The 20,746-nt window shown below is 33.9% G+C and overlaps 2 protein-coding genes across 2 annotated transcripts; both read left to right on the forward strand.

Annotated features, from left to right (window-relative positions):
* Positions 1-756: 756 nt before the first annotated feature.
* LOC119644938 (odorant receptor 63a-like) lies at positions 757-9,655 on the forward strand. Its single transcript, XM_038044682.1, has 8 exons — positions 757-815; positions 1,876-1,975; positions 2,037-2,175; positions 4,549-4,740; positions 5,681-5,785; positions 5,862-6,027; positions 6,784-7,147; positions 9,596-9,655. Exons 1-8 carry the CDS (start codon positions 757-759, stop codon positions 9,653-9,655), a joined length of 1,185 nt encoding a protein of 394 aa, XP_037900610.1.
* Positions 9,656-10,459: 804 nt separating this feature from the next.
* On the forward strand, positions 10,460-19,867 carry LOC119644939 (odorant receptor 63a-like). The gene is made up of 10 exons (XM_038044683.1): positions 10,460-10,495; positions 12,867-13,000; positions 15,809-15,908; positions 15,967-16,105; positions 16,841-17,032; positions 17,977-18,081; positions 18,163-18,328; positions 18,394-18,601; positions 19,578-19,733; positions 19,793-19,867. The coding sequence occupies exons 1-10, from the start codon at positions 10,460-10,462 to the stop codon at positions 19,850-19,852; spliced, it is 1,296 nt and encodes a 431-aa protein (XP_037900611.1). The 3' UTR covers positions 19,853-19,867.
* The last annotated feature ends 879 nt before the right edge of the window (positions 19,868-20,746 follow it).

Genomic DNA, 20,746 nt, shown 5'->3' on the forward strand with positions numbered 1-20,746 from the left:
ACGAAAATACTATCAATTATCATATTAGTAAACGATTACGGAGAAACCACAAAATTATAGGGTTTTCATAATCAAATAAGCGACACCAATAACAATAACAACGGTGACAACAACAGCAACAGCAATAATTTTTCATTGAAAATATTCTAAATAAAATCACTGGTCTTTTGCAGATAGATTTTAAACCGTTTTTAAAACTTCAGTACAATCAGGTCTCGTGCGATGACGGACAACTTAAAAGAAGAATTGGATAAATCCAGCTTGTCCCATCAAAAAATTTTAAAACATTTAAGAATAATTTCTTTAACCGTGGGTGTGGACATCCGTCAACCAACCAGATTCTGGAATCCACTCAAAATGTAAGTTTGACGTCGTCACCAACAAAAAAAATCGAACTAAAATAATCCCTAGTGAAAATTAAGTTCTTAACTCCTAGAAAAGTTCTTATTATTACTTCAAAGAGAGTGACAACCGAAAGTGTATATCAACTTGATTCTGAAATTTACACAACATTCGTAATAAATTCGTATATTGACCGAGCTACGCGAATTCGGTGACCACTTGAGTATAATTTTTGACCAGGACATTCGTTTCTGACATCAAGCGTGATTTAAATCTTTTGAAGCGGAATAATAGGTGCTTTCATGTATTCTGATCATTTGTTCACTTGAAAAAGGCATTTGTTGAGAAAAATTGATATACTAATCAAAATATCTCGCATCATTTTCTACAACTTTTTACCATCGTTCTGACAACATGGCGACACTGTATCAAATGAGCGATATTGGTTCTGCTATGAGTAATGAGTGCACTGGGTACGGCGAAACTTCCTATTTGACCTGCAACAGTGTACCCTCGGCAACTCTTACAACGTGGTGCTGAGCGTTGTCGTGAGAGGTCAATAGGTTCATTTTTCGGCGGAAATCTTGCATGATCGGAAACTATCGGAAATCTTACATGATCAAAAACTAACGGGAATCGCCCATGAGTTCAAAAACTTGCAGTTCAAAAGTTGCACAAAACTGTCCTTTTTTTGCCTGGCAAGCAATGAAACTGCCATAACGATTCTAAATGGCGTTTTCAATAAATTTGTATAGTCGTCACTTTCCCATCTTTTAGATCTTGCCAATCACATGTAAACATTTAGAAACAGGTGTTTCATCAACTGCTAAAAGCTGCTTCAAAGTTCTTTGAGAGTTCTGGCTAGGTTTTCATTCAACAAGTCTTGCAATTCATTGTTTTCAAAGATTTTTGGTTCCCCAGACCGCTCTTTCTTACTGACATCGAAAGCACCTCTTTAAAATTGGTTAAACGAAAACTGACAATTGAGATAAGATGGAGCAGCATCGCCATAACTTATTAAAAGTGGTCGATAGGCTTCAACGGAAGGTCCGGTCAAATCAAACCACAACAAGCAAAGAATATCGACAAATCAGTTTTGAGTGTTCCATGATTAGCGTCTGTGTACGCTGAACAACACAACAATATTGAATGGAAAAATGGACCAAATCATCGAATTTACGTTGAAATTTTGCATTACTTCATCATTTTCAGCAATGCATGTCGCGTATCAAAATATATGGAAGCATCTGATATGTTTTGTCGACGATTAGGGAGTAGATACCTTTGAAATTCAAGCGCCACAAGGAACTGAAACCAATATGGGCTAAAGGAAAAAAGAAAAAAAACAACTAAGTAATCAGAGGCGCTTATAAAGCCTATTAATATGCTCCGGCATTATGAGTGCTAGACACATGATACACCAAGCCAAGTGCTCGTAACTCAAGCGGATTAATAATGTGTCACTGATTTAGTTTTCAATTATCCCGCATTATGAAAAATTTCCATATCAATTTATTAAAATTTATATTTTAGAGTGACTACAGCTTTGATTGTGAGCGGTTTTGTAGGCCTCATAGCCGTTTACAATTTTATTCGTAATAATTTAAATGAATCGATTAACGTTTATGCGGATGTAAGTACATTTTTCAAAATTAATTTATCTTAACTCGACTGTTTTTCTGTTCTGTTTTCAGTCCCTTCTTATATCGATGCAGATCATTATATCGAATATAAAATTAATACATTTAATCTTTATGCAGCATGAGTTTTACAAAGTTATCAAGCAGGCTGAAAATTCTGACATCATATTAAATCTAAATGAGTTCGGAATAGGTAAGTGTTAGTTTATGTCAAGCGTTCTTTAACACACATACGTGTGTAGAGACATTTAAGTAGCAATTATCAAAGAATGAATTAAATGTAGTCGGAACGATATAATTAAATAATGTTTTACAACTTCGCTACATTTGCCTCTTTCTCCATCCCCGAATTCCAAAGGAAATGTGATCTTAAGCTACCAGTTATTTGAAATAAGTTTTTATCCGAGCGAATATCATCGATCATTATAAATCGTTGATCTGTTACGAAGGATTTGAGACCAGAAATTGCATTCTCCTGTGACCGAAAATAGTTATTCAAAGCATTATCCATCGCTAGCTACTCAATTGTTCCGTATTTCTGACAAAATACTAATTTCGTGCCGAAAGACCCAATGACTTTTTGAGACCGTCTACGTAGGTACCAATCTTTCGAGTTCGGTCGTACGGATACGCAGACAAACCAAAAGCTATCGACTGGAAAAGGTATCAAAGGTGATAGGGCATTTCAATTCATTGCTGCCAGTGTTCTCGCGGGAAAGGTGAACATTGTCATGCGAAAAAGCCAAAGCTTAATATCTCCCCATACATTGCGATCGTTTTCCGCTTAATAATCGATTCAGTTTCATCATTTGCAGTTGGTAACTCTCGCCAATGAGGGAGAGTTCGTTATTTACGAACACACCAGATAATCGCGTTCAATGAGAATGCGGAGAATATTCGGCATGACCAGCGATACCACCAACGAACTCTCTTATCTGTAGCGGTTTCGTTTTCGTCAATATTATAAAATAAATTATATCTAGTTTCCATCGTCTGCCTGGAACCGTTATCGTGCTCTTCTATAAATGCAAATGAAAAGGTAGCATTTCTCGCGCTTAGCCTTTTTTGTGATAAAACTCGAGTTATGAAAAGTCCCATTACTCGGCAACATAACCTACATAATCGCCTAAAACTGCAAATGCCCGTATTCAAAATAAATTCTTCTTCTTCTACTACTTTATATATGTATAATTGATGATGTTATCCTAAATGACGTAGCTTCTGACATTTTGATAGATAAGGGTATTCATAGATATATTGCAGAAGGAGAGAAAAAATACAGTCAAACCTGTTTTTGTGCGGTTTTTTTTATGCGCTTTTTTTTGTGCGATTCTTTTTGTGCGAATCTTTTTTTGTGCGATTCTTTTTGTGCGATTTTTTTTTTTGTGCGGTATATGAATATCGACACATTGAATTTCGCCGAGAGGTTAGGTCTATCTGAACTGTGTTGGCATCACTTTTTTTGCTATCAGTGTGTATGTACACATTGCAACAGCCATTTTCATACCTATTGCATCAGCCTATTTCATGAGGCATGCTCAATGTTCTTATGCATATATTGCAGCAGCCAATTTCAATACATACTACATGTTAACAAAAAATAAATCAACTGTAGTATTTTCAAGTGACGAAAGCGATTACGAACCAGTTCATCGCAAAAATATGCGCGTTTTGAACTACGACGAGTAGTACATATTGAATTATGTACATTTTGAAAATTTCTCCTTGTTTAAAATTAGAAATTAAAATTTTTTTAAATGTTTCAATGTGTAATTTAATTATTTATTTTTTTTGGAAAGCACTTTCTTGCTATTTCGTAAGCCTTTGACATATTTTCTAAGTGAGACTTTTTTTATGCGGTCCCTCTCTACCGCATAAAAAATATTTTCTTTAATATGCTGTGAAAAATTATTTCTTATAGCTATTTATGAAGTTTTTGAATATTTTTTTTTTGTGCGGTTTTTTTCCTGCGGTCCCTATCAACCGCACAAAAACAGGTTTGCCTGTATACATAATATTACACATATATCGATTGGCTTCCGCTCATTTAGATGGAACCCTAAGAGAGTGGGCAATCAGGCTTACTGCAACAAACCGTTCGCAAAACGATTTTACTCAAGCGTTGGAGTAATTGAAGCCCGACAATGAGAACATTGTGCTGCGTCGATATATTTTAATTCACCTAAATTTCTTAAAGAATTTGCTGATCTTCTTTATGTCACTGGGAAAAAATAGTTTAAAAAACCAATGCAATTAAAAATCGTGGTAGATAAAATGGAGCAGAGGCAAAGCATTTAGTCGTGCAATCCGATCTTGATTAGGATGATCCCACGCCGTGAACGATCCGATCATCCGGGTATTGCCTTGGGCTCATTATCTATGTTTAGAAACATCCGATATTTTTCAAGAAAAATTTTAATTTTCTCCTAAGAACTGTTAGCCGCAAATCGGTACACAGTGGCATTTCAATCACATACATAAATATTTCAATACACATCCATAATCGGTTAGAAACAATACGGCTAAAGACTTGTATAATATTTTTCTCTTCTCCTTATTTCTTTAGCTACAAATGGGCAGAAAAAGTTAATGCAAAATATCAAGGACATCCTTAAGGATTCATGGCAAGATATTCACCGACAATTAAGGTTTTTTATTTACAGTTGCTGTGCTATCGTTGGCTGGTATTGGTTGGTTGCTTTGGCTCAAAACATCCATGATCTTTATAAACGTCCAGAATATTTTACTGTAACTACAAGTAAGTTTACAAAAAACAAATACGATAGTTGGATTCGGCGGTGACCGAATCTCGTATACCAACCACTATGTTCTTCGCATTCTACTCTCTAAGTTCTTTTATTCGATGTCGCTGATAAAAAAAAAAATGGACCCATTTTCAGGCAGATAGTATATCTCCATTTTTGAAGAATGTACAAAATAATTTTAAACATATTGTCTTGCTTGCGTATAAGCATAAAACCTTAAAAAATGTGAAAAAAAGTACTTCAATCGCTTATAACTTTGTGTAGGCATGGCCGGTTTTTTTCCACTTTTACACTTTTGTAAAGAGTAGAGTATTTCGCAAAGTTAACGTGGACAATGTCAGCCTTTTAACTTTTATAATCTCTGAATAACGAGCGAAAAACCCACAAATTTTTGTTAAGAAAAATGGAGATGTGTTCAGCTTATTCTGCCCTGCGGCCTTCTGCTCTAACCAATTCCAATATCATCCTACGTGCAAAAGCTTCCAATATTTTTTATCAAATTTGAAGTCGATATTTTCATGTATGCGACAAGAAGAGTAACAACAACAAACACCACACAAACACATAGACGGACAGATGGATAGATATGCATTACGAAAAGAAACAAAATGAGTGTAATCCCATCTTATAGGTGTGGGAATAATAAGAAACTTTTATATAGTGGCTTCCAAAGACCAGCAAATACAAATCTGATGGGTGATTACAAAGTGACACGAAAGGGGATCTCGCTCTGCAGTCGAATATATAAACTTTACAGGATGGCTAATATTAAGTTCGAAGTGTTCCAAACAGATTAACGAAATTAATACGCTTGATAGTAGATATAATAAGTAGAGTAACTTCATTCTACTACCTATTGGATAATGGGTATAATGATAAGAGAACATTTTATAAAACACATTATATAACAAATACATTAAATTCATTTTGAAGCATTTCCTGTAAAATATCCACATTGGATTAGTAAAGGTCCTATGTTCATTATTCATCCCGTGCAATACATAAATAGTGCGGCATGCAATCACATATCAGGTTTCGGTAAGATTTGATTTTATAACAATTGATTGAATTGAAATAATGTTACAATAAAACTTTTCCTCTACCCGTTTGTTAGGGGCCGTTTGCTATGATGGTATATACGTAGTTCTGGTGGTACATTGTGCAGCCTTGGTACACCTTTTAAGAGCATTGGTTGAACATTCTACCACAAATGAAGTTCCACAAGCGAGAAGAGTTCAATATATATTGGGTTGCATCAAATTCTATCAAAAAATATTTGAGTAAATATATATGTATATGTATATGTATATATATATATAGCTTATTTATCATGTATACTACGCCACATCAAGAACTTGATAATCAAATATGAACGAATTTTGTATGTTTTAAAGCGTTCAAAACTATTGAAATGAGATAGAGCCGCAGCAGAGCAGCCACTTGTTAGGGGTATTTTTACCCTCAGAAAGGGCTATCTATATACATTTTATATACTCAATAATTGGATGAAGGATTTTGTTATACAATGCGGCTACTCTCGGATACGTTTTATGTCCGTGAGGAAAACCTCCATCCTCCACTTGTCTTCTCTTTCAAATATGTCTTCAATTAAAGAAATATCCGTGAAAGCAGTGATTATATCAATTTCGGAGTCAATAACTTTCGATTTATATTTAATGCGATAAATGCTGACTCATATGACGATTTACTTAAGAAGACAAGTCATTGTAACCGAGTTGCTTTTGGAGCTTTGTCCTTCTTGTCTTTTCTTGAAGCGTTGCGTGCAAAAAATCGAAATTTCAAGAGAAAAACCTTTCTTTCAAGCAAGCAATTTTCTTCCACATATTCGAGAAGATTCAAAAGATCTATTAAGCCATCAAAAAACTAAAAGATGATTTTCTCAAAAATTTCCGGCAACTTGTCCGTTTAAGTACTTTGCAAAATTCATAATTTTTCAGTGGTGTAGGGTAATAAACGATCGGACCTGATCGATCATTTGTAGGATGCATTTATATGATTGTACTTTCTACTTTTAGATTCTATTCGTCGATCGACGGCTTGTTTCGCACCGTGAACTTAACCCAATATTGTATAAATGCAATTATATTATGCATGATCATATTTCAGGCTAGTATAGGTTTGGAAGCTGAAGCAAGTCTGGTTGTAAAAATGTTTTTATATTTAATGGCTATTAGTTTCCAAAATATTATGTATTGTTATAATGGGGAAAAATTGATTACGCAAAGCAATTTATTACCTACAGCTTGGTATAGTTGCTGTTGGTATAATGAATCGGCGGAATTAAAATTTTTGATACGAATGATGATCTTAAGAACTAATCGAGCTCTTTACATGAAAATGTCGGGCTTTAGTACAATGTCTCTGATGACCATGTTAACGGTAAGTAAACAAAGGTATTACATCAAGTCTCCTAACCCGCATTTGAGAAAAGCAAACGTAATTTATTTTTTTAGTTACGGCCTTATACACTACAAACTAGCTCCACAAAATTATGAATGCGATACGTCCTCTGCACACAAAAAATATTTATTTCCGACTAAAGTGTCGATATCGTATAAGAATCCATTAGATCTCTTAGTTTTTATAGGGCAGAGAAGTACAGATAGCGAGATGTATTTGAATTTCAATGATAAGAGCCAAACTCTAAGCCCTTTATGTTAGAACATATATTTGATATTCTTTAATTAACTCGTTTAACTTCGGTCGTCGGTTTTTACGCTTCGCAATTTATTCAATACTCAGTTATCATTTTTATATTAACTTACAACAAAGTCTTAAACTGAGAGTTAAAGAACCGTTACTTGTTGTGTATAACATCGTCTCTCTTTTAATGGGATAGAACAAGTATTAGTTTAAAAGAGAATGCTGAATCAGTGAACAGTGTGTGAAGTATTTTAAATTATTACCCACTAAGCACTGAGTAACCAGTGATTAAGTAAAGCGTTTTTGGTAAAATCGAAATTTAATTATAACAAAATGGCAATATCTATCTTATTCAAAGTAATATCGATCGTTAGTCAAAATTTTAACATATTTTTTAATTGCATTAGAATTCTGTCCTTTGAAGCCGTTTTTTTCATTACAAAGATCCATTTTTCCACAAGATATTCGTAAGAGTGGACGACCTGCTTAGAGAGTCTATCGTTAAAACATTCAATCAAAAGGGGAAATGCCTGGTGACTACGATCGGAAAGAGTAGCGTATACCGAGTCTTACGATATCATATCGTGTTTGATCGTGGTAAGGAACAAGTTTTGTCATAACTTTTGACATATTGTAGACATTTTGCCGTTAATTACGGGCTCAGTTGGTGATGATAATGTTACTCATTAATATTTTCGTTGAGTTGGAAGTCCGTATGAATGATTCTTGTTAGCACCAAGAGAAAAATGAACTTTTATTTCGGAAACGCTGGCTAAATGACCACCGCGTCCGACGACCGTGGGATCTTTCTATTACAACAGCTAACAACACTAATTGCACTGGTGATTTATCACCTTTTACGGCTTGTGTCAACGCCGGGACGATCCTCTCAAATATAATATGGGTTGGATGGATGGGTAGGATGGATAGAATGGGTCAATGGTAATAGTTGCTCTGGTTTGTATTTTAATTTTTTTTACTCTTCAAGGCTCAGCCGCAATTCTCTTCGATTTAATAAAAGAATCACTACTGATTTTTTGATCGAGTTTTTTTTTCCATAATTTTTGGCATAAAACTCGTCGTACTCGAAGCTTAAAAAACCAATTTTGTATACACCTGATCATACAGCCTGTGACACAAAGTGTAAAGCTACCACTTTGACGTGGAGCGGATACATTTCCATGAAATACAGTATAACCTTATTCACCTTATTAAAAACACTTATATAACTTTATATTAACGAAAAGATTTTCCTTATATCAGGTTTAACAATATTTTTATATATATTAGAGTTTTGCATATTTTGTGCTATTGAAGATGAGGATGGAGGACAACTTTGAAATAATTTTACACAAAGAAAAGAATTTGTCCCTTAAACATAGAGTATTTGACACAAACAATAGGTTAGAGCAGGCATAGCGCAGTAAGTCTGAAAAAAAATTTTTTTTGATAATTTAATACTAGCTTCCGTTACAAAGGAAGGTAAATGCATAGAAGTGTATTCAAAATTTCTAAGCAGTTTCAAAATTATCCTCGCCTTGCTTTTCTTATATCCGCATGACACTAAGACTGAATAATGTTCATTCGGTAAAGCAGAGAAATGCACGGAAAGAGTCTTTTACGCGGTCATCGGCTAGGATATAAAAACAACGGCAACGGCGCACTGCCAATTTCTCTTGATAGAACGAACATATAAATGAAAGATATGAATGCTTTAAGATCAAGCTTTTATTGAAAACAAAACCGCCAAGAGTGTGTAGTGTACGCTACAAATTGAATGAATAATAAGTCAGTATACAGTCACTTCAAAATCTAATCACCACTGTGGATATTTATCTTCATCTAAAGTGCATTAAAGTGCTTTGCCAAAAAAAAAAGAAAAATCGACATTATCTATATAGAGATGATCTTCTTCTTCTTTTATCTATTACCGAGAAAAGCCCGCATTGCGGCACATATAGAGAAGAGACCTCTAAAAAAGTATAGACTTATAGAATATTTAATCATTGTGAGGGTTTAGGCAATTTAGTCCACCCGTCCGTCTCTTCGTCATCACAAACCCGAAGTGTATATGTGTCTTGTGATATGATGTTCGAAGTTCTCTCTTTCTTTTTATATACAAAAATATTACGAATACTTCTCATTCTAACGTCTTATATTTACCTTATTGTAAACCTTTTGCAGTTATATCAGACAAGTAGCTCTTATTTTTTACTCTTGAGAAACGTCAGTGCGGATCGATGAAAGCTTATGCCGTTCAGCTCTAGCAAAAGTCAAATTACTAATGATTTTGTGAACTTGTTCTTCATATAATTTGCATTTTTAGTTCGTACGTACTCTTGTTCAAATAAAGTTAAATTTATTCTGTTCGAAAAATTCGAGACGATTTTTTATTACTTGATTTGTGGATTCTAAACACCAAGTACTGTAGACGCATCATGCAATGGAAACGAATTCTATGAATGATTCTGCGACTGTAACATGATAGGTGCAGCAATTACTGCTGGCATTTAAATGTGCCCCAGCAATAAATGAAGCATACCCAAACCATAATCATAGACGCACGCACACACAAATCCACACAAACTTGACCTAACACATCAAACGTTACTCGTAATCGTAAAATGCTTACGCAATGAGACTTAAGTAATAGCTGCTGCCACAACGATTCGTGTGCACCAGCAAATCTAGACTAACTCAGATAAAGGCTGAGATAAAAACCAACTATCGACATCCTCACAAGACAGCACAAGTATATATTAATTAGATCTATCTGCTATATGATAGGAATTTGTTTTTGTTTTCATTTTACATTTTATATTAAGATTTTTACTATAAAATTTTTACGATGAAAATTTGAAAGCAAAACGGATGATAGGCGAATCAGAACGCTCAGAATGGTAAAGATAACAAGGAAACTAAGCCAAACTAGCGCTTCATTGAAAAAAAAGACTTTACTAAGACAGATGCTTGCCAGAGAACCAGCTCACTGTAAGATAGTTAGAGCAGTTTCTTAGCAAGTCCATGAAGACGACTACTCACTTGACCATGATCAGCCGTGAGACAACTTCAGTTCACGGCCAAGTGAGATGTACCTCGTTTTCGCGCTAAAAAACCTTTAGTATATGCTCATTACACCAACGAACTAATTTATTACTTACCACAGCCGTTAAGTTGTAACGGCAACTTGTATCGGCTTAATCGCGAAACGGTTCGAATAACTTGAACGGCACAAAGTTATGAAGGACGTTTGAAGAAATAAATAAAACCATGAGCCCTAATAACTAATTAAAGTTGTATTCGAAAAGACGGTATTTTCCGCAATGAGATACCGAAAGCAATAACAATTTTTCCGTTTACCATTAAGCCTACAAAGTAATAGCTTAAATTTGTCCTGCGAAAACATGGGCCCGTTCAAATTGGTATAAATTAAAGCGCAGTAAGTACCATAGCCAAATACTTCTACATTTCACATTTCAACGACCAACAGAAAAAGAAAAAGAAAAAAAAAAGAACAACAATTTCAAATATGTCTATAAAATAGCATGGCCTAAGATTGTCGGAAGGCGTGCAAACTAACACACTGAAAACATTCCCATACATATACAAGCACAAGCAGGCAATGTCATTGTGATTTTTCCTAATTATACGATGCAATTAAGATCATTTCAAGTATTCTTTAATTTTTATAATATCACCTTATATCACCCTATAGTTTAAATTTGAATTTTGAAAGAGAAAGCCAAAGGTATTTAAAGAATATGTGATTGCATTGCGCTATCAAAGGTAATGGTAAGAAACCCAGTTCTACACAACGAAGAAAGGTGTTCCACGAACACATCTACACATCTACTATTAATTAAAGCAATAAAAAATATTTAATAATTTGAAACTTCTTGCCGAAATGCAAAACCGTGGGAATAGAACATAACATTCTGACATTTAATGATCTCCAGGCATAATTGCTTTTTCGCGTATGCATTTCCTTTTTAATTAAATATATCTATATACACCTAATTCTCGTTTTACACGAATATTTTTAACACGAATTATACCGGGAAAATTCTCTTTTTAAACGAATTTGTTTAACACGATTTATACCGGGAAAATTCTCTTTTAACACGAATTATTTTGCTTTAACACAATTTTCAATATTCTATGCATTTTTGTTTCTTTGAACGTTTTATGAATTTTTTCAATCCCACTCCTCACACGTACGCATTGTAACTTTGCGTTATATTTGTCACAATTTAGTTATGTTATGTCGATTGTATACGTATATGAGTGGCACTTCCCCAATTAGCCATAGGGGCAAGATTTGGTGTAGTTTTGGTGTAATTTAGTTTGATTTTTCAAAACACAATTTATTTTTATATTCATCACGGACGGATAAGGTGTCAAAACGTATGCTACGCCCGGAAGAAGCTCACCCCCAAGGAACCCACAAAATATATATATTATTAATGAGCACCAAATTTTGAATCGATTCAAGCATGTCAGTCTGTCGGTATACGTAATGTCTATTGTAAACATTCTCCTGGCCGCAAAAATTAACTATCGACTTCAAATTTGCTAGCAGTAGTGAAAGTTCACGCACACAGGGTGGTATTGCAAATGGCGTAGATCGGTCAAAGGACACGCCCACGTAAACTGAGAATACCTCCGTTTTTCAAAAGGAATGAAAAACTTGGTTTTTTGCTCTTTACTTATAAACTACAGCAAATAAATATAAAATTTGAAACCATATTGTATGGGCGATGCGGTAGCATCTATGCAGAGAAATGGAAAGAATTGACCACACCTAGCCAATATTATAGTGTATTAATATTTAATTATTTTTTCAATACCTTTATAACAAGAAGATATAAGCTTCAAAAAACCCCAAAAATTATACAAATTCTTTGGCCAGTTATAACTCTTGAATGCGCCTAAACATGTCCGCCTGTTCGTCTGTCCATCCAAAATTTGCAAAAGAATTTGGAATTGATCTAAACTTTTCAAAGCACATGCCTACAAAAGCTCACATGCCTCTACGGCAAAAATTTTATTTTGAGAATAAGAAAAATCAACTGCGCCCGCTCCATATTGTAGAGCATGAGAATTTTATTCTATTACTTTTTTGTTTTTTTTGAGGATAAACGATGATGGGTATAAAAGATTCGGTTCCGACTGAAATTAATTTTCTTACTTGTTTTTTTTTTTTTTTGTTTTTGTTTTAGGTCGCAAACGAATCTACTATTTTTCCATTTAGCCAATATCTTATTTTGCACGAATTTTTCGGGAACGCATCTATCGTGGAAAAAGAGAATTAAGTGTGAATATATACTTTTTGAAAAACTTATTAAAAGCCATTTTTTTTTTGTTGTTTTCAAATTTTATACAAAATCTTCAAACCTTTCGCATTAGCAGCTAAGGAAAGTCACATTTTCATTCAAAATAATAAAGAGATAACAAGTCCGAAATGTTAATAGAAGTTTTAAAAACTGAACAAGAATTGAATAATAAAACGTTGAAAAATTTATATAAAATTTCTTTTATGACTGGAGTTAATATTAAATACAAAACCGATTTTAAGGATCCAATAAAACTGTAAGTTAATAACAATAAAGGAAAGCAAGTTCTGCCTTAGCTTTAAGGGGAACCCTTAATATCTATCATCAAAGATTATTACATCTGTTGTCAATCTTCTAAAGGTATTTACACGTAAAAAGATAACACCACCCTTCAACTATGAACACAGCTGCGATTTTGCAAACCCTTTTTTTTCTAATTACGATTAGCAGGGCTTTCGAAATCATTAGCACTTAATGGTTTGATCTTAATCGTAAGCATTATAGAGAACATTTTTCAAGATAACAGGGAAAAAAAAAGTGGAACGGAACTGTGAAAATGGAACTTTCCTATAAATTACTCGCTTCCCATCACCGAAGGATAATGAATGGGTTGATGAATTTTTTCAAAACGTTTGCAACGTCCAGAAGGAAGCATTAGAGATCCCACAAAGTATATATATTCTTAAACAGTATCAAATTTTGAATCGATTTAAGCATGTCCGTCTGTCCATCTGTGCGTAGTCTTTTGTAAACACTCTCCTGGCCGTAGTAATGAAGCTATCGACTTCAAATTGGCCAGAAACATTGGAAGTTCTTGCACGCAGGTTGGTATTGAAAATGGGCCAAATTGGTCGCAAGGCACGCCTACAGTGCTACGTGAAATGAGGACAACTGCATTTTTCAAAGCGAATAAAATTTTAGTTTTTGGATCGTTACTGATAAACCGTAACAGATAAACGTACGAAAATTTGAAAGCATATTTTATGGGCAGTGCTACAGCATCTGTGCACAAAAATGGAAGACATTGACAATGTCTATCCAATATTATAGTGTACCAAAATGTAATGTTCTTTCAGTTCTTTCATAACGAGCAGAAATAAGCTTCAAAAGCCCCATTAAATATACAACTTCCCGAAAGAGACCTAAACTTTTCAAGGCACATAAACACTTATTTTGAAAATAGAAAAAATCAGCCCCGTTCGCTCCGCATTATAGAGCATGAAAACTCTTTTACTTTTTTTAGTGATGGGTTTCGGTCTTACTTGTTGTCTTCTCTTTTCCTTAAAAAAATTAATTATCCTTGTAATTTAAAGTACAATTAAATTGTGTTAGATTAGTCTTAGTTGCACCGAGACAACGACTGTTATGAAGTCTATGGATATATTGTATACACTTGATAGGTGGGCAGTATCCAAAACATTAGACCTTAGACAGGAAAATAATCGAATTATAAAAATGTTAATTTTAAAATTGGCTCAAATCGCCTGCAATACAACTACAACGCAATATACGACTGACACCATCCTGCGCAAATGCATTTTTCTTAGTTTCATTAAAGATAAGGAGTAGTGCTCAGACTCTTTAAAGAATTCAATAGATGCAAAGCGCTATACTGGAAATAGCAATAATAATTTCAATAACAGGAGATCAGACGGAGTCATATTACATGGGGTTGGCCATGCGGTTGGGTGATTAAAATGTCCGGAATGTCCGCAATCAGCTATACATGAATCTTCTTGATATTGTCCATAGCTCCATCATTCGTAGTCATCGAGTTTTAAGATTCATTTCCATGTTTTCCATACATGCTCTAAAAACATTTTCCGCGATCGGGTATGTGAAACTTATTTCGAAAAATCAAACTTAAGGCAAGTGAATGCTGCTATTACACGCTATGTTCACTGAGTCCAAATGGTAATCTCTAACCTAAAATTGAGAAGAAATAGACGAATTTGGACACAGGGAATCACATGATCTATCCCTAATTGTTTTTATAAAATGGAGACGTCTTTGAAATCAGCTGTGCGACATTATCTATGTATGATATTAATTATTTGTACCAAGTTGCAAATAACTTGCCCTCAGCACAATGAATAGAAGAACTAAAGCCAAAAATTGAACAACTCGATTTCACTTGAACTGTAACTGTAAGTGTAACTACTTGTGCATAGTTCATCATGATCTCACCGTTTTGTTTTTAATTAAGATTTCACTTTCTTATTCATCGGCTGATCTGATTGTATTGACATTCAATTGATCTATAAGGAACAAATTTGCTATGGCTAGGATAAGTTTAGCGGTTTACCAGATATTCCTTCATCTCTGAAGTTCTTTGATCTTGGGACTCTATTGAAATTTGTAACTTACCGTTGTTAGATCCGTACGGCACTATTAGAGGATATTTAAGCCAGGTCAGCTAACATACGTTTCGTGCAAAATTCAAGTTAACCAGATCTTTTATTCTAGAATTTTGAACGGTGACAGCCTTTATCATTTTATGGATCCATTTAATTGTTAGTAATTTATATTATTTGACTAAATAAATACACCTATCACACACACGTTCTTATTGGTGCCCTTGACCCTTAGAAAAGATAATAGGTGCCGTTGATTTCTCAGTACATCACGAGTTCCCCTAATTAACCTTCCAACTAGACTTAGACATAGAACGGAGAACGGAGAACGGAGAACAGAGAACTCGGTTCCCGATTCCCCCTTCTTTTTCTTCAATTCGAAAGCGGAAGTGCGGATGCTAGTTAGCCGAACAAGCCATATCTCAATTCGAGATCAACTTATGCTGAAATCGAGTATGATCCCATAATCTGTCTGACTGCTTTGAGCATAGCTAACCCTATACTACGAACTTAACATCAAGAATATTTAAAGGCATTTCTTTTACTAACTTATAGTACCGGTGGGACCAAAATGCGAGATCATATCGCTTGAGATTTTATATGCAATTTATAAGTATTTCTAAAAATTACAAAAGTATCCCTCGATGATGGATAGAGCATAGCATTAGTGTGATAGAAAATATAAAAAAATCGGTTTATTTATTTTTTAGTGTTAACTTATTTCTAATAACAATTTCTTTGATGGGCTTATGTGCTCAATATTGCTTGGTATGGCACAATCGTCACGAATCTTTCGTCGAGTCTGCCGATGTAAGTTTCTCTTATTAATTTTTATTATCTATTATTAAAATAAAAAATTCTTCCTAAGGCCATTTGTACCGCCAATCAAGCTTGGATATCCATTTTTAAACTGATATATCTTGTGTTTGTCCAGCACAAGTTCTACGATCTTTTGCATGCGGCTACCGATGGTAATCTATTGTACGACTTAGGAGTCTTTGACTTGGGTAAGTTTGAAAAAAAAAAAAATAAATAAATAAAACCAAAACGTATTCATCTTCAATCATATCTCAATCTTGAATACTCATCACCTCAACTTTTTCATTAATCTTTCGAAGAGCCAATGATAAATTTTCACTTCGCTTTAATAAATTTTTGAAATAATTTTGCAAATTCACTTTCGCTTCATAATGCAATTGATGATCGGAAATGCATTGAAAAGTTTCGCAGTTTTCTTTTTTTTTGAAGTTCGTTCGAAGGTCGTTTGGAAATTTTTTTAAATTCGCGATCATCTTTATAGGCAGATTGATGGATTCTCCTCCTTGTCATCGTAATTTCTAGGCCGCTTACTATTTCAAATATACGCATATGCACACACATACTAGATAATGAGAATGCTGCAAGCCTAATTAACTCCACTGAAATTATTATGAAATATATACGAGAAAGTGAATTTTTTAAAAAGACATTCATTCGATTATATGCTTATCGTCGCGATCACAAATCGCATAAGTTGACGTTAGCGTATTTCAACTTTGACGATGATCGAATGAATCATTAGAATAGATAGAATTAGGCGGACCATCCAACTCAAATTTAGAATGAAGATCGTGATATAACCTCAAAAAATGCAAATGATACCACTGTGTAGGTCTTCGGTCTAGGTTCTGGTGATGGGTATATTTGGATTAAATTGAATGCTTTCGAGATAGAATATTCTTTTACTTTTGAAAATTTTCCAGCCATTAACTGCAAGGAGCAATTATTAAAAGAGGTTAAGGGTATCTTGCGCGACTCATGGTTGGATATACGAAGACAATTGAATTTCTTCACATTCTCATGTATGATGGCCTGCGGTTTTTATATGTTTTCCTGTTTATTTGTTAATTACTACTATATGCATATAAATCCTCAAAATTTTACTTTGCAATTGCGTAAGTTCTTTCTCAATATGTATTACGCTAAAATAATAAATTATTTATTTTTATATAAATGCATCTATTTATTTAACTATCTATTTATGCAATTATGTATACATATTTAAATGCATTTATTCATGCGATTATTTAAGTAATTATTGATGTATGTATTTATCCGCTTACGGTTTCATACCCATCACCGAAGGACGAGAGGTGTATTCATTTTGTCAACCCGCTTGCAACGTCCAGAAGAAAGCATTATAGATCCCGTAAAGTATATATATTCTTGATCGCCATCAAATTCGAATTCAATTTAAGCATGCCCATCTGTACGTCTGTCCGTCTGTGTAATGCCTGTTGGCGGGCAAAATTGAAGCTATCGACTTCAAATTTAGCAAAACCAGTGAGAGTTCTTGCACGCAAGTTGGTATTGAAAATTGGCCAAATCAATCGAAGGATACGGCCACAGTACCACGCAAACTGAGAACACATCTGTTTTCCAAAGGGAATGAAAAATTAGTTTTTTGCTTATTACTCATAAACTATAGAAAATAAATGTACAAAAATTTTAACGCATGTTCTATAGACGATGCTATGGCATTTGTGTACAAAAATGGAAAAAAATTGACCACACCTACTCAATATTATGGTGTATTAATATATAATTATTTTTCCAATACTTTTATACCGCGTAGGCACAAGCTTCGAATTTGGAATTGATCTTAACTTTTCAAAGGACACGCTTACAATGCCCACATGACTCTACGGCAAAAATTTTATTTTAAAAATAGAAAAAATCAATTGCGCCCGCTCCGTATTATAGAGCATGAAAATTTTGTTCTTCTATTTTTTTGTTTGTTGGTTTTTTTGGGGGTAAACGGCGATGGGTATAAAAAGTTCGGTTCCAACCGAATTTAATTTTCTTACTTGTTGCTTTTATTTTCGTTTTTATAAATAAGCAATGCCGGCCTTATTTCCCATGTGGCATGATTACGGTATGACTTGGCCTTACTATCCAATACAGTATATTATTGTCGGTATTGAGAATTATATTTGCGGCATGTGTAAGTTTTATATTTCATTTGTATTTGTGTAACAAATTTTATATTTCATTTTTATTAATTCGATTATAAAATTTGATTCAGGCGCTGTTTGCTTTGATGGAATTTTCATAGTCGTTGTAGTACATTGCTCCGCTTTGTTTCAAATTTTACATCAACTCTTGCAGCATGCCACCGATAAGGACATACCACGTTCACAAAGAGTTAAATATCTTTTATGTTGCGTACAATTGCATGAACGGATTTACAAGTAAATGGAAGAATACAATCCTTCTTTCTTAAGATTAATCATATTTTTTTTCGAAATGTATTCAGTTATTATGCGAAAATTAATAGTATGTACAAAAATGCCAGCTTAGCCCAATGCTTGTTAAGTATGTTGGTTTTGTGCGTTGTCATGTTTATGGCTAATGTCGGTCTAGAGGAGGATATCACGTTATTCTTTAAAATGTTATGTTTTCTAATGGCTGCCGGCTTTCAAATTGTTATATACTGTTATAATGGTCAGAAAATTATAACACAGGTGAGTCATTTTTATTGCACTCAATCTCTACCTACGGCCAGATATATTGACATTGAGTGTCTACTTAAGTGAGAAGATTAAATTCGGTCAATAGCGTGTCTTTTATATCCATCAGCCATCAAAAAAGACAAAAGAAGCAAAAGAGGAAAATTCTTCTGCTCCATAATATGGAGTGGGCACAGTTGATTTCTTCTATTTTGACAATAAATGTTTTTGTCATCGAGGCATATGGGCGTTGTAGGCGTGTCCTTTGAAAAGTTCAAGTCAATTGCAAATTCTTATGCAAATTTGCAGAGGATATTTTTACTTTCACAAATACTACAAGATTGAGCAATTAGACTGATGGACAGACAAACAGGCGGACAAATTTTGAGATGCATTTGAATTTATGCGACTTTTGCGCCTTGCTTCTGCGCGTTAGGCCTTAAAAAAAAAACATTAAATTTTAATACATTAATACAAAATATTGGATAGGCATGGTCAATTTTTTATATTTTTTTACAGGTACTACAGCATGGCCCATAGAATATGCGTTCAAATTTTCGTGCGTTTATCTGCTATGGTTTCTGAGTAACGATCCAAAAATCAAAATTTTATTCACTTTGAAAAACACACTCATTTTACGTAATACTGTAGACGTGTCTGGCGACCAATTTGACCCATTTTCAATACCAATATATGTTTCTGCCAAATTTGAAGTCGATAGCTTCATTTTTATGATCAGGCGAAGGTTTAGAATAGACATTACACAGGCGGAGATGCTTGTCAAGAATATATAGACTTTCCCGAGTCGCTAAAACTTCGCTCTGAGCGTTGCAAACGTTCGATGAGGAGTATAAAAAAAACGAAAAAATTACTTAACTTATAACAATAGAAAAGCTTAGGTTATTTCATACAGGTTCACAGCAGTTGACACAAACAAATTCTTCATATATATAACTAAATTCTTTTTCACAAATTTTTTTCCTCTCTCAAGAGTGGAAGGTCTCCTTCATGTTGGTATAATTGCTGTTGGTATAATGAATCGCCACAATTCCAATATATTATTAATATGATGGTTTTAAGAGCTAATCGTACTTTATATTTGCAAGTCTCTGGCTTTACTACGATGTCGCACATGACTTTATTATCGGTGAGTGAACAATTGATTAAAAAAAAAAGATTTTGTTTCACTTTAAATATTTTCTTTAGATTGTTCAGACAAGTGGTTCATATTTCTTGCTATTAAGGAATTTAAGCGGCATGGATTAATTTCCTTCATTCGTGAAGCAGAAAATAAAAATATAGAGTTCCCACTATTAAAGTAATCTTATGACAATTTTTGATTTTTAGATTACGAAATACGGTTTTTTTTAACACTGAAACTACCGATATTTTGCACACGTCTGTCTCTATCGAAAGGGATCATTTAGATCACCTATTTTTGTCGACTTTCGATAGTTGCAAAAATGAAGGTGTTTTTGTAATCAGCCACAATATGGAAAAAACTGAAGCAAGCTCGAAAAAACGTCGAAATCTTTTTCATATTGTTGTCTGTAACTATCGATCCCGTGAAGCTTAAAACCTACGAACCAAATATCCGCCAAGATCATTCAATGAAAATCATATCATATAGCATTAACAAAATTTGCTACATCCCCAGTAGCAGTAACACGTTGACCATATTTCAGCTTTCATACTCCGCTTATAACATACAGAGACGCACTTTAAATATTCGTAAAGCCCTTCCGCAAATCCAAAACGAATGAAATCATGTCTATCTACTGACTTATAACCTATCCTTGAAATGCTGTCCATCCAAAAATGCAGATACAAAACTGAAAATCCAATTGAATATTATTTATTTAAATTCTAACGATATGTTTAAAACAAAAAAATCTCTGCAAAACTTTGGTAACTACATTTTTTAATGCTTCTTTCAATGGCTTACCTATCTTATAGCAAATAGCTGATAAATTTTGGTGAGAAATATTTAAAATTTAACCAAAAAAGAAGCCATAATTGACGACAAATAAAGAAATATTTTGCGATTTCCTTCTATTCGTTTAAGATACGCTATACCTGACATATGTGCGAAAGTAACTTTAGCTCTTTTATTTGCGTCTTAACTTTGTGTAATATGTGGCATATTCAGGGTTTCAGTTC

Source organism: Glossina fuscipes, unplaced genomic scaffold (assembly GCF_014805625.2).
Source record: "Glossina fuscipes isolate IAEA_lab_2018 unplaced genomic scaffold, Yale_Gfus_2 1, whole genome shotgun sequence".
NCBI classification, from domain to species: Eukaryota; Metazoa; Arthropoda; class Insecta; order Diptera; family Glossinidae; genus Glossina; species Glossina fuscipes.

Coding starts and splice junctions, on each gene's coding strand:
- LOC119644938 (XM_038044682.1), top strand. CDS start 757: ATGGCGACACTGTATCAAATGAGCGATATTGGTTCTGCTATGAGTAAT. Junction 2,176..4,548: donor TCTAAATGAGTTCGGAATAG/GTAAGTGTTAGT, acceptor TTATTTCTTTAG/CTACAAATGGGCAGAAAAAG. Junction 6,028..6,783: donor TTCTATCAAAAAATATTTGA/GTAAATATATAT, acceptor TTCTACTTTTAG/ATTCTATTCGTCGATCGACG.
- LOC119644939 (XM_038044683.1), top strand. CDS start 10,460: ATGATCAGCCGTGAGACAACTTCAGTTCACGGCCAA. Junction 16,106..16,840: donor CTTAGGAGTCTTTGACTTGG/GTAAGTTTGAAA, acceptor AAAATTTTCCAG/CCATTAACTGCAAGGAGCAA. Junction 18,602..19,577: donor GTCAGAAAATTATAACACAG/GTGAGTCATTTT, acceptor TCCTCTCTCAAG/AGTGGAAGGTCTCCTTCATG.